Source organism: Leucopleurus acutus (assembly GCF_964270905.1).
Source record: "Leucopleurus acutus genome assembly, chromosome: 5".
NCBI classification, from domain to species: domain Eukaryota; kingdom Metazoa; phylum Chordata; class Mammalia; order Artiodactyla; family Delphinidae; genus Leucopleurus; species Leucopleurus acutus.
Window position 1 is genome coordinate 80,420,128 of NC_139147.1, and position 19,620 is coordinate 80,439,747.

The 19,620-nt window shown below is 42.0% G+C and overlaps 1 protein-coding gene across 1 annotated transcript; it reads left to right on the plus strand.

Annotated features, from left to right (window-relative positions):
- Positions 1 to 8,950: 8,950 nt before the first annotated feature.
- On the plus strand, positions 8,951 to 9,684 carry LOC309961767 (olfactory receptor 8K5-like; the record flags this gene model as incomplete). The annotated part of the gene is given in 2 exon segments (XM_082839265.1): positions 8,951 to 9,044; positions 9,047 to 9,684. Coding segments are annotated over 2 exon segments (732 nt in total).
- Positions 9,685 to 19,620: the final 9,936 nt, after the last annotated feature.

Sequence of the window (19,620 nt, forward strand, 5' to 3'; positions counted from 1 at the left end):
TTTGGTTTTCTCAGGGTATATGCCCAGTAGTGGGATTGCTGGGTCATATGGTAGTTCTATTTGTACTTTTTTAAGGAACCTCCATACTGTTCTCCATAGTGGCTGAACCAATTCACATTCCCACCAGCAGTGCAAGAGTGTTCCCTTTTCTCCACACCCTCTCCAGCATTTATTGTTTCTAGATTTTTTGATGATGGCCATTCTGACTGGTGTGAGATGATATCTCATTGTAGTTTTGATTTGCATTTCTCTAATGATTAATGACGTTGAGCATTCTTTCATGTGTTTGTTGGCAGTCTGTATATCTTCTTTGGAGAAATGTCTATTTAGGTCTTCTGCCCATTTTTGGATTGGGTTGTTTGTTTTTTTGTTATTGAGCTGCATGAGCTGCTTGTAAATTTTGGAGATTAATCCTTTGTCGGTTGCTTCATTTGCAAATATTTTCTCCCATTCTGAAGGTTGTCTTTTGGTCTTGTTTATGGTTTCCTTTGCTGTGCAAAAGCTTTTAAGTTTCATTAGGTCCCATTTGTTTATTTTTGTTTTTATTTCCATTACTCTAGGAGGTGGGTCAGAAAGGATCTTGCTGTGATTTATGTCATAGAGTGTTCTGCCTATGTTTTCCTCTAAGAGTTTGATAGTTTCTGGCCTTACATTTAGGTCTTTAATCCATTTTGAGCTTATTTTTGTGTATGGTGTTAGGGAGTGATCTAATCTCATACTTTTACATGTACCTGTCCAGTTTCCCCAGCACCACTTATTGAAGAGGCTGTCCTTTCTCCACTGTACATTACTGCCACCTTTATCAAAGATAAGGTGTCCATATGTGCATGGGTTTATCTCTGGGCTTTCTATCCTGTTCCATTGATCTATCTTTCTGTTTTTGTGCCAGTACCATACCGTCTTGATAACTGTAGCTTTGTAGTATAGTCTGAAGTCAGGGAGCCTGATTCCTCCAGTTCCTTCTTTCGTTCTCAAGATTGCTTTGGCTATTCGGGGTCTTTTGTGTTTCCATACAAGTTGCAAAATTTTTTGTTCTAGTTCTGTGAAAAATGCCAGTGGTAGTTTGATAGGGATTGCATTGAATCTATAGATTGCTTTGGGTAGTAGAGTCATTTTCACAATGTTGATTCTTCCAATCCAAGAACATGGTATATCTCTCCATCTATTTGTATCATCTTTAATTTCTTTCATCAGTGTCTTATAATTTTCTGCATACAGGTCTTTTGTCTCCTTAGGTAGGTTTATTCCTAGATATTTTATTCTTTTTGTTGCAATGGTAAATGGGAGTGTTTTCTTGATTTCACGTTCAGATTTTTCATCCTTAGTGTATAGGAATGCCAGAGCTTTCTGTGCATTAATTTTGTATCCTGCCACTTTACCAAATTCATTGATTAGCTCTAGTAGTTTTCTGGTAGCATCTTTAGGGTTCTCTATGTATAGGATCATGTCATCTGCAAACAGTGACAGCTTTACTTCTTCTTTTCCGATTTGGATTCCTTTTATTTCCTTTTCTTCTCTGATTGCTGTGGCTAAAACTTCCAAAACTATGTTGAATAAGAGTGGTGAGAGTGGGCAACCTTGTCTTGTTCCTGATCTTAGTGGAAATGCTTTCAGTTTTTCACCATTGAGGATGATGTTTGCTGTGGGCTTGTCATATATGGCCTTTATTATGTTGAGGAAAGTTCCCTCTATGCCTACTTTCTGCAGGGTTTTTATCATAAATGGGTGTTGAATTTTGTCAAAAGCTTTCTCTGCATCTATTGAGATGATCATATGGTTTTTCTCCTTCAATTTGTTAATATGGTTTATCACATTGATAGATTTGCGTATATTGAAGAATCCTTGCATTCCTGGAATAAACCCCACTTGATCATGGTGTATGATCCTTTTAATGTGCTGTTGGATTCTGTTTGCTAGTATTTTGTTGAGGATTTTTGCATCTATGTTCATCAGTGATATTGGCCTGTAGTTTTCTTTCTTTGTGACATCCTTGTCTGGTTTTGGTATCAAGGTGATGGTGGCCTCGTAGAAGGAGTTTGGGAGTGTTCCTCCCTCTGCTATATTTTGGAAGAGTTTGAGAAGGATTTGATTTGTTTCTTAATTATATTTTTGGATATGAACTCCTTGAAAAAATATTCTCCCACTCTATGGCTTGTATTTTCACTCTCTCAGTGGTGTCTTTTGATGAACACAATTTCTTCATTCTAATATACTCAAATTTTTCATTCTTTTATTATATGATCATTGCTTTCATGTCCATTTAATTAATTAATTAATTAATTTATTTATTTATTATTTATTTATTTATTTAATTTTGGCCGTGCCACACAGCTTGCGGGATCTTAGTTCCCCAACCAGGGATTGAACCTGTGCCCCATGCCGTGGAGGCGCAGAGTCCTAACTTCTGGACTGCCAGGGAATTCCCCTTTCATGCCCTCTATAAGAAAAATTTACTTTCCCTGAAGTATAAAGAAATTTGCCTATTTTATCTTGTAAAATATTTTTTGTTTGTCTTTCGCATTTAGATCTCAAATCCCCTTGGAATTAATTTTTGCGTATGTTGTAAGGTAGGGGTCAAGCTAGCACCATTTACTAAAAAGACTGTCTTTCTCTACTGCTCTGCATTGTCACCTATATCACATATCAGACATCCATATATACTGGAGTTTGCTCTCTATTCTAGTCCCTTGGTTTATATTCCTGTGCTAAGGTTACACTGTTTTAATAACTGTAACCTCATAATAAGTCTTCGTATTTTTAGAGCATGTCTTCCTACCTTGGTTCCTTTTTCAAAAGTATCTTGGCTATGCTTGACTCTTCATATTTCATATACATTTTATAATCAGCTTATCAAGATAAGCTTTAAGATTATCATAATCATAAACATGATCATAATGCTTTAAGATTTTGATTGGGATTGTATTGCATATTTAGATCAATTTGGAAGAAAGGTCATATATACAATAGGTCTTCAGTCCATGAGTATACTGTATCTCTCCATTTAGTTTGGTCTTCCTTAACGTCTCAACAATTTTATGCTTACCTGCAGAGAGGTTTCGAGCATCTTTTATTAGATTTTATCCTAGATATTTCATATTGTTATGCCCTTATAAATGACATACTTTTAGAATTCTATGTTTTAACTGCTTGCCGCAGGTATGTATGAATACATTTGACTTTTGTACATTGTATATGCTTATAGTCCCTCAAGAAGAGACTCTTAGAATGCTTTCCCTCACTCTATCCTCTTCCTGCCTGTTAAGATGATTGGAAGTTTTACTCTGAGTTGTTAAAACATTTATTTCAGTATTCTATTCTAAGAAACCTGATTTATACTTAGAAATGAGATTTATTGAATTCATTGAAAATCAGTATTTTTCTTACATATTTTATCTTCCCCAATCTGATATTTTTTTTTCTAATTACATTTTAATGAAGAAGGCATATTTCTTCAAGTCCTTTGTAAGAAGTCCATGGCTGCATGCTTTTTGAGTCCTTGCAGTTTTTGGTTGGAAAACCAAAGAATCACAGTCCTTTCCCAGTGATATTCTTTAAATATTTCTCAACGTCTTCTAGCTTCCAGTGTTGTGATAAGAACTCTAGTGTCAAAATGATTATCTTGCCCTTGTAAATAAGCTGTTCTGTCTTTCTAAAAGCTTGTAATATATGCTTTCTATTCCTGGAAATTAACATTTTCCCAAGAAAATGTTTGTTTATATTATTTTTATTAATCTTGTATATAACTCTGTGACTTTTAATCCAAAATGGTCTTTTTTTAGCTCCAGAAAATTTTCTTATTTTTTAGTATTGTTTCCCCATTTTTTCCTTTGTCTCTTCCCGAGCTGCTTGTCTTTGTCAGTTATGTATCCTGAGTCTCTCCTCCATTTCTCTCTTATTTTTACTAATAATTTTCATTCATTTGTCCTTTTTGCTCTGTATTCTGGAGTATATTTTTAGGTCTATTTTTGAGATCAGTAATTCAGTTTTCTGTCCCTCCGTATATTTTCACTCCTTCTAGATTGTTTTAATTTCAGCAATTGTTTTTTAAATTATTTCTCCTAATTTTTGAGAGTTTTCTTATTATCAGCTTTCTCTTTGGTAATATCTTCTTGAATCTCATTGAAAATTTGTATCAGAGAATTCTCTTTCTTGCTCTCTTGCCTCTATTCTACTTAAACAGCCTCCACTTTATTTTGATTTCTCAATGTTTTAGTAGCTCTCGTTTTAGGCTTTTCATTCTTTCAAATTACCAGTCTTTCTTTTTTTTTTTTTTTTGCGGTACGCGGGCCTCTCACTATTGTGGCCTCTCCCGTTGCGGAGCACAGGCTCTGGACGCGCAGGCTCAGCGGCCATGGCTCACGGGCCCAGCCGCTCCGCAGCATGTGGGATCTTCCGGACCGGGGCATGAACCTGTGTCCCCCGCATCGGCAGGCGGACTCTCAACCATTGCGCCACCAGGGAAGCCCTCCAGTCTTTCTTTCTCTTCTTCTTCCCCTTCTTCTTCTTATCATTCTTTCTCCTTCTTCTTTCTCCTCTTCCTCCTTCTCTTTTTCTCCTTAGCCTTCTCCTTCCCATCCTCCTCCTCCTCTTCTTCCTCTTCTCCTTCTCCTTCTTCTTCTGTTTGTGTGTATTTTTATTTCTTATGAAGACAGGCCTAGACGTACCAGCACCATCAGCCAGTGTAGGTTCATTCAGCACTATTGAGGTCAGGCTGTTGGTGACCTGAAGGTGTTGGACCCTTTCCAGGTAGATCAACAGCAAAGGGTAGACAGGCTAGGATTCCTGAATTTAGGGAAAGGAAAGGCAACTGGGTCCATGAAGTTGTCCAGGTTCATGAGAAGAAAAAGGGGGCACTGAAAAAGATCGATGCCCCTCAGCAGGACTGGCCCACCTAGGACAGCTGGTGCCAGGATGGTCAGCTCCTCCTGGCACTGTCAACAGCACACTAACTGGAAGGCTGGCTTTTTCTGGGCTTTACCCCTTTCCCTCTGAGATGCAGGCCATTACCCACTGCAAGCAAATTCCAGGTGGTTGCCTGAATCATCTCCATGGAAACTGATACCCTACTCAGGCCAGTGGGACCTCTTCCAGGCTTCCTTGCTTCCCTGGACTTTGGTCATAGGGGTTAAGCCATCTCAAAAGAGTACTGAGCTGGGAGTGAGTTCAAAACATGCAGTTAGAGTATTTTATTTTCCCTCTACATCTGCAGAAAATATATTTCATTAATTTAAAATTGAGGGTAAAAATAACTTCTATTTGTTAAAAAGGGAACTCATGGCATAGTGGAATCACCTCATGTGTTGACTCCAATACCCTGCACAAGATCCATGGCTTAGAGCCATCCAGCCCTAGGTTCCTCCTCAGTGAAGTAGGGGTGATGGAACCAATGGGTCCAGGCCTCTTCCAAACAACCTTGTGAGAATCAAACATTATGAATGTGAAGATACTTTCTTGGAAGTAAATCACCATGAAAATGCAAGCTGATGTTACATCAATAAGAATTCAAGTTATAATAAAAAAAGAAATGGGCTGTCTCATGTAGCAGTAAAACTCCCTATCACTGGAAGCATGCATGAGAAAGTTGGAGAGATGGATGCATCAGACATTAGAATCATTAATCTCTGTGACCCTTTTCAATTTTCTAAAAGTCTATGATTCATCCAGCACTTGGAAGTATCATAGGCCTGGGAACTGAAATTTCTCTGAAGTTAAACTCAACTCCATAAATGTGAAATCAAGTAGCACCAAATATATATTCCAAATTGGGGTAAAGTATGGCCTCAATATGTGGCTAATGCACACAGACTTCTCTCTCACTAATAACAGAAAAAAATTACAGTGGGAATTCTTTAGCAAAATGACTAGCTGCGGTCCATTGTCATCATCCTGGCAGGCTGAGGGAGAGATGGATCCCAGGCTTAATTAGCAAAACTTGACAAATTCTCTCTCGAGCCCTAGGCTCCAAGCCCACCTGCTCCTGCTGCCTCATAGGCATGGAATTCCAGTCTGCAGTCTGTGCCTAGATGTGGTATAAATGGATGAGTTCATAGGATACAAGTTATCAAGAAAAAATATCCACCCACACTCAAATGAAACCTGAGTGAGAATCACATCTCTGTCAGTTATCATATCCAGTATATTCCGAAAACTAATGAGCCTGTTGTTAAACTTCTACTGGAAACTGACAGTAGAGTCGCATCCTCATGAAACCAAGTATCACAATGCAAAATGAAAGGGAAGAGAAAATCTGGCTGTTGAGACTTTTCTTGATTTACTTGATTCATTAATTCAACCAGCACTTACCAAGAATCCTTTATGTGCTGAGGTACTTTGCTCAGCATCATGGAGGGGCTCCAGAAAAGAACTGGTGACAGTTCTGTCCCCAAGATATTTATAGTGATAGGTGCCAACAAACTATGACAAAGTAGAAAATTACTGTGAGAAGTAGAGAGAGATCAAGGTATGAGAAGGTTATTTGTCCCATCAAGGACATGGGAAGGTTATTTCTTACCAAGGGGTTCAGGGAACTCTTCCTGGCCAATCAGTATTTGAGCTCAATCCTGAGCAATGGGAAGAATACAGATGTGCCAGGATGAAGGTGAGCCGAGGCCCAGAGGCATGTAAATATGAGGGATGTTCATGGACAAGGAGATAATAATGGCACATATCAAGTGCTTACTGTATGCCAGGTGCTATGCAAACTCTTTAAAACTAATTATTTCATTAGACTGAGAAAACTGAGGCATAGAGAGGTTGAATAGCTTCTTTAAAGTCGCAGAGCTTAGAAGTGTTGGAATTGATACAACGTCTGGTGGTGGTTACAGGAGGGTACGTAAAAGCCACTGATGATAAATCAAGAGGATATTGGATGCCAAACTTAGGAGACCAGTGTGTCCAGCTCTTGATATATTCTTCCCAGATGTTGTTATTGAAAAGATTCAATACATCTGTTACTAACTAAATTTTCCACTCATCATAATGGTTTGGGAAATCTTGAAAACCTAGACTTCTTTGACAGAGTGAAAATGGTCAACTGTTATTACCTGCTTTACCACAAGGTTCTTAGCTCTGAATTCAGCAGAACTCTGAGATGATCTAAGGAAAGGCTTCCTGTAAGTTGGAACCACTTTTCTCTGGCAGAGGAGGAGTAAGGAGCTTTGGTGAGAGGCTCTTCATGAGATAGGCAACTGAGTGGTATAGAATGGAGCCCCCCACTCAGTTCAGACAGAAAAAGAAAGTCCTACTATGTGGAGAATAGATAGACTAGACTAGAACAATAGTCCACAAACCTGGGGTCGGCAAACCAGATTCAGCTTGCCACCTGTTTTTGTAAATGATGTCTTATTGAGACAAAGCTGCTCATTCATTCATGTATTGCTACTTTCATGCAATAATGGCAGCACCGAATAGCTGCTACAGAGACTGTGTGGTGTGCGGACACTAAAATATTTGGCCCTTTACAGGAGAAGTTTGCCAACCTCTAAAACAGAAAAATCGGAATCCTAGCACATTCACATTGGAAGGAAGAATGGAGGTCGTTTAATCCATACTCTTCTCCCCTCCCCACTCCCCAGCCCCTGCAACATACTCCACACACACAGATAAAGAGGCTGAGCCCCACAGAGATTTACCTAAAATCACCGAACTGGAAGGGACCATGACTGGGTCACTAACCATTAGACTCGTGTTTCTTCTACCACACCAGTTCTGAAAGACTAAAGTAACTTCTAAACAATTACTCAATAGCTAGGTGCCCAGCACCATGCTCTCTCAGGGTTCTGAGATGAGAATAGTAGAAGATCTGGGGCCTCCCCATCCTGTGGTCCACACCAGACATGGTGCCAGGCCTTGCACAGTGGAGTTGGACCTCAGTACCCTCTCAAGTCGCATATGAGGGAAAATCAAACAGTACCTAAATTCCGTTTAAACTCCCGCTGGAGGACCTCACGACAGGAGCGGACTTCATGTCTCTCATAGGGTTCAGCACCGCCAGTCGGTCCTTTGAGGCTGGAACTGATTTCTGCTTTTTGGTGATGCCTCAGCTGCAGTAGCTGGCCTGTGTTCAGCAGCCCTATCTTCAAGATCCCTCCCAGCTCTGAGTGGCCCACAGGGAAGGAGACACAGTGAGGATACGGTGGCAGGCGCTCACCTCCCATCGCACCTCCACTTGGCCTGGGGCCTCTGCTTATTGAGCGGAAGACCAGGAGTCACCCCCATGTTATTCAAATTATGTTCCTGCTCTTCTTCTCCCTCTAGCTTTTATAGATGAATGAGTGTAAGATGTGTCTCCACCGGATATTTGAAGCATTTGACGCAGTGTGTGGAGTGTGTGTGTGTGTGTGTGTGTGTGTGTGTGTGTGTGTGCATGGACACAAATGTGCAGAGAGGTGAGATTTTCCCAAACAGGAAAGTCTCTGTGGAAGCAGCAAAACTTGATGTGGCTTTTGTATCAGGGATGTACAGAATCTTGGAATTAGAATGTTATTTGAGGGCCAAAGACTCCCAGACCATGCGCAGTGCAGGAACTGCACCTGTGGCATCTTGACAGACAGCCTCTGCCCGAATCCTCCAGGTGATACACTCACTATTTCCTGGGGGAGCCCACTTTGTGCTCAGATACACTCACTATTTCCTGGGGGAGCCCACTTTGTGCTCAGATAACTTCAGTGGTTATGACACCGCAGAATGCATTTTGGGACTCAGTAAAGCATAGGTCTGTCTCGCTGTAGAAAGAAAGCAGCAAGAGGCAGAGTGACACGTAAGGAAAGAATTTATTAGTATAGGACACTTGTGAGAAATACAAGCGGTAGGCAAGGGAGTGTCACCCCGAGAGCTTACTGGGCTACAGTTTTTTGTTTTTTTCTGTCTATACATATTATACTTTATTTAGAAGATACCACAAAGAAGCTAATAACAACCTGTTTCTTTCCAGAAAAGCTAACTGGACTAAATGGGCCAAAAAAATCTATCATCACTGACTAAATTCATTCTGATGGGAGTCACAAGGCATCCTGAGCTGCAGGCCCCACTTTTTGGGGTCTTCCTCATTACTACACAATCACAGTGGTGGGAAGTCTGGGAATGATCATCTTGATCCAAGTGGATTCCCACCTACACACACCTATGTACTTTTTTATCAAACACCTGGCTTTCATTGATCTTGGTAATTCTACTGTCATTTGTCCTGAGATGCTGGTAAATTTTGTTGTGGATCAAAATACCATTTCCTATTATGCATGCACCACACAGCTGGCTTTCTTCCTTATGTTCATTGTCTTGTCAGCCATGGCCTATGACTGCTATTTGGCCATCTGTAACCCTCTGCTCTACAATGTTATCATGTCCCAGAGACTTTGTCATGTGCTGGTAGGCATTCCATACCTCTGCAGTACCTTTCAAGCACTAATGTTCACTATCAAGATTTTTCCATTGACTTTTTACAGCTCTAATGTCATCAGTCATTTCTACTGTGATGATGTTCCCTTGTTACTTATGCTGTGCTCAAATGCACAAGAAATAGAATTGTTGGTCATAGTATACAGTTTTATAATCAAAGGAAAAGTGAGGAGGGGGAAAAGACCACCTTCCTCATTTTTGAATAGACGTCAAACTTCCATCATCAGCTCCTCCTCCACGTTGGATGGGGGGAGTTTTCTTGTTCCTACTTGGTCATACTGGGACTGACTGTCATGGCACTATGGAAATGGGCCAAAAGGTGGTAACATACTAAAATATGGTAAATCATCTCAGGTTTCAGTATAATGTCACCTTTTCCCTATATTTTTGTTTTTAGTACGTGCAGAGAAGCATGTCCCAGGAATCGATAACTTACGGACCTCACTGGGCAGGATGTGGACCTCATTCCACCATTGTTTTATTGTTTGAGGAGCATGTCTCATGCTTTTGTTGCATGGTTTTCTTGCTACAAAAGCGTACTTTCTTGAGTGATGATTAACTTACAGGGGTCTCCCATACTTATTTTCTCTATTTACAGTCCCCTAGTGAGATTAACTATTTAATCACGTATTTTGTCCCTTTACTCTGTCCCTATCAGTTAAATATCTATTCTGAGTATTAAAATGAACTTAATAGTTTCTAGTCCCATCTTCCAAAGTCACAGAGAATGAGTCCCTTCTCACTTTCCTAATGATTGTTCTTAGGGTGCTTGCCCAAGTCAGTCAGATCCCTTTCCTGCCCTGTCTTCTGTCCTCCTGCTCATGGAGCAGCATGGATGGATGGAGTGCGTGTGTGTGCATGTGTGTGTGCATGCACACACACATGTACATACGTATTGGGACGTGTAAGGGAGGGAGGAGAGGAGAAAATTACAGCAGTTCTGAATTTAAAACCATGTAAAAACCATGTGAAAGAGGGAGTTGAAAATTAGGCAGACCACACTGCCCAGGACATTATGTGCCAAACTAAAAAGGTTGGGCTTTTAGGTAGGAGAGTCATACAGCCTGATTGGCAATTTAGAAAGATTATTCTTCCTATATTGCAGAGGAGACATTTGCAGGACCAGGACAGGAAGGCCCATTAAGAAAATACTGTAGGAGTCCAAATGAAGGATGATGAGGTCTGATCAAATCAGAGCCACAAAGATGGAAAAGCAACGACACGTTCAAGAAGTGTTCAGGAGAGAACTAAAGACTTGGTGGTGGATGTAGACTTTGAGGTGGGAGGGAGCAGAGATGATGCCAAGGGGTGGTGGGACAGGCAGCAGATGGAACATCTCCAAAATCCTGCCACTACCAGAAATGTTCATTCCAGGGCCTCAGAACCCTCCCAAAGGAGTCTCTGCAGAGAGAGAAACGATACATTAACTGCAGGAGTTGGCAAGGAGTGAGGAATAGGAAACACTAATTACAGGCCAAGATAATTAGCCAGCAGGTCTGGGATCAGCTGCATGTAACCTCAACTCATCTGCTCCTGCAAATGGCCAAGGGAGGATGCGAGGGGAAGAGTGTGGGCAGGACATTTTGCAAATGCTAAGGGAGCAGCTGAGCGCAGACCTTGGTGACATGAGTTTGATATGCTTGGCACTTTGGCTCTGGTTTCTGGGACCCTTGGGGTGCCAAATGCACTGTAGCCAGCTGGCCAGTTGTCCAAATGTCACTTATGCCTCTAGGCCTCTAATTACCAGGCTCCCCTTTAGCCTTATAGCTACACTCCATTAGGGGCTTGCTGGCCACACGCACAGGAAATGGATTAGAGGCCATTAGACCATCCAGGTTGAAAAAGGTCAGGTCTTGCCTCCTGGGAGCAAAGCCTAAACTCCAGCTTTGTAATGTGGTGCTTGAAGCCAGAGAAAGATCTCAGGACTAGGAAAGAGTCCCAGCCCAGCTATATGGGCTTGAGCAAGCAAATGGTTTCACTTCGCAGTCTTGGTTTGCTTATGGGGCATAAATAAGCAACGTTCCCTAACTGAGAACATCGGATGATATCAGAGGCAGGGGCGTATGCATCTCCAGAGCTGTTGCTACTGTTGCTGATGTTAACTGCTAACTTGAATGTATAGGCGGTGGACTGGGAGTGAAGAAACCAAGGTTTTAGTCCTATTTCTGCTAGTGTGCTGTAGGACATTGGTCAAGTCACTTCTCTCTAGGGCTCAGGTTCTTCATCTGAAAACTGAAGGGATTGGTCTAGCTCAGTGATTTTTAACCAGAAATGTACACTAGAATTGCCTGTAGAGCTTCTTAAAAGTTCAGGTACCCACATCCCACCCTGTTATGTTGAAGCAGATTCTCAGTGGACATTAGATGCTCACCGAGAACCACTGGAATGGATGGTCAGGTGCCACCTGCCTCCCACCTCTGCCTACCTGCTCCCCCCACACCTGGAACGACTTGATCCTTGCCCTTGGGATAAGCCTCCCCACAGCCTCCAGCACTGATCCTGTCCTCAAGCTCTGGATCTCGGCATCAAGCCCCTGGTGCTGAACTGTCTCTGACCTCCTGATTTAGTCTCAACCCTGAGCCCGAGCCAGCTGCCGAGATGTGGTCTCACCTCGTTCCCTGAGGGAGCTGCACTGCTGGGCTTGTCCAGCAATGACTGGCAGAGCATTGTTTTGCTTTTCTCAGCATCTGGGGTCCCATCCCCCAACTCCAGACTAACGGGAAGAGGCCTGCTATTGGCTGAAAGATTGCCTTGCTCTGGACCACCTTCTAGGAGCATCAGAATATCCCCTGCTGTTGGACCCCTCCTGTGGTCATGCCACACCAGTCTCCATCTGCCTCACAGAGAAGCCCACTGCCATCCAAGATCCGTGTTGGACCCTGTGATGTGGCTTCCTTCCCAGGACTGCGTGCGTGTGGCCTGTTGCCTGACCAGGCAGGTGGCACTTCTGCCTTTAGTGTGCCTTAGGCCTATGGCTTCATTCCTTTCCTATTTCAACCTGATTTCTGCTCTGTCCAGCTGCAGCTGTGGTCATTTTAATGAGCTCTGTCCCAGCATGTGATTTCAGTGATTTCTGATATCCCTCCCAGCTGAAAAGTCAGAACCAGGGAGGTTGCGTTGGACCTGGTCTCTCTGGGACTGGGTTTCTCATCTGTACAAGAGGAGTGTCAGCATCTGCCTTGTAGAAGCACTATCTCTTACTCAAATGCTGCTCGCCATCTATGAACTGAACTAAGTCCTACTATCCTCAGGCCTCAGACCTTAGACGTTGCTTCATAACGCAGGTCTCTCTTAACAACACTGCCCCACCACTGTTACGTGCTCTGATGCAACCTGTACTTTTCCTTTCAACTCCTTAAACTCATGTAATTGTTAATTACACACTTTGAAGTCTTTCTCCCCTACTAGGTCATAAGGTCTGTGAGGGCAGAAACTGCCTTACTCACCAACATTAAACCCCCAGTGCCTGGCACAGAGAAGACAGGGGACGTGTCTCATGACTGACAGATGAGACATTGGATGTGCCTTGTCACAGAGCAGGTGCTCAGTGAACATTATCCCTCCTCCCTGCTCCTAGAGAATACCACTGAGCCAATCCCAGGATGTGAGCACCCACCCAGCACAGGGGAGCACCAGGGCATGGCTGACCTGGTTCTTGGGGTCCGTGCTGGCCTTCCTTCTGGGCCCTGTGCAACCTGCCACCCTGGCAGGAGCCACAAACACCTAGAAGTCTGGTGAGAATGATACCCATAATTCCCAACATCAAAAGAATCCCACCTGAGGATCTTTATAAAAATACCTGCACCTACACCCAACCCATAGATACTTTGTTTTAATTCATCTGGAATGCAGCCTGGGCTTTGGTATTGTTGAGTAATCCCCCAGGTTTTCCCTGTATGCAGCCATGGATGAGAATGATTGGTTGGGTTCCATCACCATTTTCCAGATACGAAGGTGAAGCACAGGAGGGCAAGGAATTGGCCCAAGAACACACAGTAGCTATGGCATAGCTGGATGGAGCTAGAACTCCAAAGACCTAACTTTCCACCACGGCTCCTCCCACTGTACCAAGTAACAAACTGAAATTCCCTTTATCAATTGCAGAGGCAGCTTTCCTGGCATCAAACAAGGCTGCGGGCAGAGAGCTTGTTTTTCTCTACCCTGGAAAATCTGTTATTAAAAGCTTGTTTATGCAAGAGGGGTATAATTAAAAGTGAATGAGTGTAATTCCTTTATCACAATGAATATTAATTAAAGGTAAACACAGCATCAATATTCATTTAGAGGAAGACAGAGGCTGAAAAGAAGACTGCTTGTACTAGGGTTGTCCATCACATCAGAAAGTAACAGATGACAGGACCCCAATAGCAGAATGTTGCTCTATTTTTCTCACATCCTCTCAGATTTAGAAGTTAGCCAAAATACAAATCTTCTGTCAGGTTGGGCTCCATGACCAGGCACAATTGCATGGGCACAGCCCTGTCTTATTCAGGACACAGCTCTCAGAAAGTTGTGGGGGTTTTTTTGTTTGTTTGTTTTTTTCTGCGGTACGCAGGCCTCTCACTGTTGTGGCCTCTCCTGTTGCGGAGTACAGGCTCCGGCGCGCAGGCTCAGCGGCCATGGCTCACGGGCCCAGCCGCTCCGCTGCATGTGGGATCCTCCCGGACTGGGGCACGAACCCGTGTCCTCTGCATCGGTAGGTGGACGCTCAACCACCGCGCCACCAGCGAAGCCCGTGTGTGTTTTTTTTTTAATACATCTTTATTGGAGTATAATTGCTTTACAATGTTGTGTTAGTTTCTGCTGTATAACAAAATGAATCAGCTATATGTATACATATATCCCCATATCTCCTCCCTCTTGAGCCTCTCTCCCACCCTCCCTATCCCACCCCTCTAGGTGGTCACAAAGTACCGAGCTGATCTCCCTGTGCTATGCAACTGCTTCCCACTTGCTATCTGTTTTACATTTGGTAGTGTATATATGTCAATTCTACTGTCTCACTTCGTCCCAGATTACCGTTCCCCCTCCCCATGTCCTCAAGTCTAATCTCTACATCTGAGTCTTTATTCCTGTCCTGCCCCTAGGTTCATCAGAACCACTTTTGTTAGATTCTATATATATGTGTTAGTGCAAGGTATTTGTTTTTCTCTTTCTGACTTACTTCACTCTGTATGATAGACTCTAGGTCCATCCACCTCACTACAAAGAACTTGTTTATTCTTATGACTGAGTAATCTTCCATTGTATATATGTGCCACATCTTCTTTATCCATTCATCTGTCGATGGACACCTAGGTTGCTTCCATGTCCTGGCTATTGTAAATAGAGCTGCAATGAACATTGTGGTACATGTCTCTTTTTTTTTTTTTTTCATGTCTCTTTTTGAATTATGGTTTTCTCTGGGTATATGCCCAGTAGTGGGATTGCTGGGTCATATGATAGTTCTATTTTTAGTTTTTTAAGGAACCTCCATACTGTTCTCCATAGTGGCTGTATCAATTTACATTCCCACCAACAGTGCAAGAGGGTTCCCTTTTCTCCAGACCCTCTCCAACATTTATTGTTTGTAGATTTCTTGATGATGGCCATTCTGACTGGTGTGAGGTGATACCTCATTGTGGTTTTGATTTGCATTTCTCTAATAATTAGTGATGTTGAGCATTCTTTCATGTGTTTGTTGGCAATCTGTATATCTTCTCTGGAGGAATGTCTATTTAGGTCTTCTGCCCATTTTTGGATTGGGTTTTTGTTTTTTTTTTTTTTTTTTTTTTTTTTTTTCGGTATGCGGGCCTCTCACTGTTGTGGCCTCTCCCGTTGTGGAGCACAGGCTCCAGACACGCAGGCTCAGCGGCCATGGCTCACGGGTCCAGCCGCTCCACGACGTGTGGGATCTTCCCGGACCGGGGCACGAACCCGTGTCCCCTGCACCGGCAGGCAGACTCTCAACCACTGCGCCACCAGGGAAGCCCCGGGTTGTTTGTTTTTAAGCTGTAAAGACTCTTCGTTATGTGGGGTCAGCATACTGGAGGGGCAACTGGCCTCATCGGCCCTCTTGGAAAGAGAAGAGCCAGACTGATAACCAGCTGTGTTGTTCTGGCCCCTGAGCACTGGGACAGTGGCAAAAGTACATCATTTCCCAAGGAAGAATTCCCAAAGCCATGGCAAGTCCCCAGATCTTACAAATCAGACTCAGTGCTGGGTGGGGGAGGACAGGCCTTTTGACAATACAGATTGCCAGGTCTCACCCTGGTCCTACTAAATCAAAATCATTTTGGACTGAAGCTTAGGAATTAGCATTTGTAACAAATTTTCATGTTAATTCTGATTTCTAGAATTTCTAGCCAAGCTGAAGAGCTTTTTTTTTTTTTTTTTCTTTTTGGCCAGGTCAGTTAGGGTCTTAAATCATTTCATTTATTGATTCATTCATCTGATAAATATTTATTAATCATAAGGTACTGTGCTAGCCATGGGTGAAGACAGAGACCAGTACGCTGTTTTCTAGTTCCTTCTGGTCTATCAAGAAAAACTACACATTAGAATTGTAATTATAATACACAGTGATGACTGCTGTCACAGAGGGAGAAATACAATGGCATAAGAGCACAGAGACAGGTGAACTCAGCTCTGAATGGGGAGTCCAGGAACACTTCACAGAGAACATTAATGGAGCACTCATGTGAGTAGCATGTTCTCACAGCAGGGATGGTGTGGAACCTTGGTGAGACTGCTGGAGAATGGACTTAACTGGAAGGCAGAGAAAATGATGTTCCGTGAGGTTGATGAGTACTAGGTTGTGAAGAGTGTGAATGCCACGCAAAGGCATTTGGATTTCATCATGTCAAAGGGGGAAAGAGATTCAGGAGACTGACCTACACATTGGTGGCTTATGGTGAGAATTCATTGAGGCACTGCAGGCTTAAATGCCTCTTCATGGCATCAGACTTAGGCTCAAACAAGCATTTGGAGGATTTTAAAAAGAAATACCAAATAGGAGGTTGACATCTACTTAGGAGCCAAGATAGTGTTTACCAGGAGTTGAGAGAAGGAAGTCATGTCTTCCTAGAGAAACCGGGTGTGTCCTGAACAGACAGGGAGGAGAGAGAAGGTATTTCAGGCTGGGCAAGGCTTGGCACTGGGTCCAGCAGCACTTCTCAGCAAGGGCACTAACCGTTATCATAGACCGAGAAGGCCTTGATAGGTTTTTTTGCCTATAGCTGTGTGCAAGGGGAGAAGGGGTCTAATGAGAAGGGGTCATGTTTGGCCACAACAGTGCAATGAGCAACAATGTGGTCATGTTTGGCCACAACAGTGCAAATGGAGCAGCAATGTGGTGCCAGCTCTGAGGACCAGGTGGGGGTGAGCCCTGTACTCATACTGGTCCCATGTGGTACATTTTAAAAGGGAGGAAACACATTCTCTTCTTTCTGAGACTGGTCTTATAGAATCAAGAGTTCCTCAGCTCTGGAGGGCCCATAGAGCTCCTGCATACCAACTCTTACAGCTCAGAGAATGTCTGAGGGTGCAAGGACCCGCCCAGAGTCACTCTGCCATCTAATCCCACCTGAAGTGTGACCTTTTCCCTAACAGTACCCTCCTCTATTCCCTGGTTAGCCCACTCAGCAGCACATTGGAATAACCTGGAAAGTTTTAAAAATATTTATGCCTGGGTCCCACGCCCAGCAATACTGACTTAATTAATGTGGAATGGGGCCTGGGTGTTGAGAGTTATCAACCCTACCCAGGTAATTCTAATGTGCAGCAAAGCGTGAGACTCACAGCTCCATTCTTACCTTTAAACAGTCAACCAATAAGTATTAGAAGGAAATGAGTGATTCAGTAATTGAGGTGTTAGCTAAGAATGCTATTCTCATTTTGATGAAGGATTCTTATTTTTCTTTTATACATATCTTGCTGATTTTCCTTTCAAACTCTGAAAGCAATCCACTTATTGCTGCAGTCCAAACAACACAATACATATATTTTTCTATGATCTAAAACTAAACCATGTCTATATTTTCCCCTATTTATAATGATAAAAATGGTAACCTCCTCTTCGCCACATCATACGTAGGAATCATTTTGCATTTGGGATCTAGCATAATATTGATTTATTTTTTATAGTCAACAATTATTAAGATTTAATTAAAAATTGTCTCTCTGAAATAATTTTCTCTTGTATTCATTTTTCATTTTGCTGGACTATAGCTTTCAGAAATTCTTACAATAAGAGTTGTTGTACAGACTTTGTATTCTAAAATCCTTTTATTTTGACCTTACATTTTAATGTTTATTTGAGTTGTTAAAGAATTCTAGGCTCAAAATTATTTCCTCTCCTAATATTGAAGATATTATTCCATTATCTCTTGTAGCCACTATTGGTCATCAGAAACTTGTTGTTTATCTGATTCTTCCTTCTTTGTAGGTAATTTTTTTCTGAAGCTTTTAGATTGTTTTCCTGTTCGTTGCCCAAAATTTCACTAGGATGTGCCTAAGTTTGAATTTTTGTTTTGTTTCATTTACTCAGAAGCAAGATATCCTTTTTTGAATCTAAAAACATCTTTCTCCAGGACTGGGGTATTTTTTTCAATTATATATATATATATATATATATATATATATATTTTTTTTTTTTTTTTTTTTTTTTTTTCCGTACGCGGGCCTCTTACTGTTGTGACCTCTCCCGTTGAGGAGCACAGGCTCCGGACGCGCAGGCTCAATGGCCATGGCTCACGGGCCCAGCTGCTCCACGGCATGTGGGATCTTCCCGGACCGGGGCACGAACCTGTGTCGCCTGCATCGGCAGGCGGACTCTCAACCACTGCGCCACCAGGGAAGCCCTCTACTATATTTTTGATTTTCTCTCTTTGTTTTGTCTGTTCTCTCCATCTTCAACTCATATTCAATAAATAGATATTGGAGTTTTGACTCTGTCTTCCACATGTCTTAACTTTCTCTGAATGTTTTGGCTCTGGGTCCTTCTGTTCTAAAAACTGGTGGAATTGCTCAGCTCCAGCTTACAACACACTCATTTTCTCTTCATCTATGTCCAATGTGCTCTGCACTCATTGATTTACTTTTTCTTTCCAACAAGCATATTTTATCATTTCTGAAATCTCGAATTGGTACTTTTTCATAACATCTTGTTCTTGTTTCATAAATGTAAATATTAATTACATTTTTCCCCATTTTTATCTATTCCACTTTCTGTTTCCCAGGGAGCTAATTTTTCTGTTTGTTGAGTTTTATTCCCTTCTTATATGATGTTTGTTATCCTTAAATCTTCAGCAGTTCTTAGTAATGTGCTCAACTTTTATTAGAGGTTGCCTTTAATGCCACCTGAGGATGCATTTTCTTTACCAAAATCTGACTCTAGCCCTGTGGTGGAGGGGTGGGATGTGCTGTAGGCAATGAGTTGTGCCTGTGGCCAGACTTCTGGATGTGGGAGCTCCCAATTGCTTCTGGTTGTCGCAGGTACTGCCCTTCTTTGCAGCCCCAGCACTCAGAGGCTCCATCCTGATCTAAGGGCACTCACCCATGCAGCTTGCTGTTGGCTCACTGAAGGGAGGAAGTGGGGATGGATAGCACTAGCAGTGGGTCTTGAGACCATCAGGACCTGGGGAAGTATACAGCTGATGCTCATATAAAGAGGAAGTGTGTCTCCCTTTTAATTTTATTAGAACTGGGCTCAGAGACAGATGAGGAATATATAGACCCAGCCAGAACTTAACTCCAAGTCAAAAGGACCCCAAACACTTCACTGTATTTCTTCTCCTTATTCTAGGAATATATCTATATCTCTATATAGATATCTATCTAGATATATAGATAGATACAGATATCTATCTGAATATCTATATAAGGTATGTGCTATGTCTATATAGATAGTTAGACATATGTACTAAATATTTCTACATATATATTTAAATATGTACATAAAGTGTTTTACATAAGACTTGGCACTCAATAAATGAGAGCTACTATAAAGAAGCCTCATCAACATAATGTATTACTGCCACCAAAAGTCAATACTATTTGCTTATTTTCTCTATCTCTACTCTTCCTTTAAAATCTGATTTTGAGTTGGAATTGGTCTCAGAAGCCATTTACTTCAATCTCCTCATTTTTAAAGGTTAATTAAAACATTCTCATTGCAGAAAATATAGAAAATACAGAAAAAGTAAAATAATTTAAAGAAAAAACTTTTATCCATAAGCCCATCAC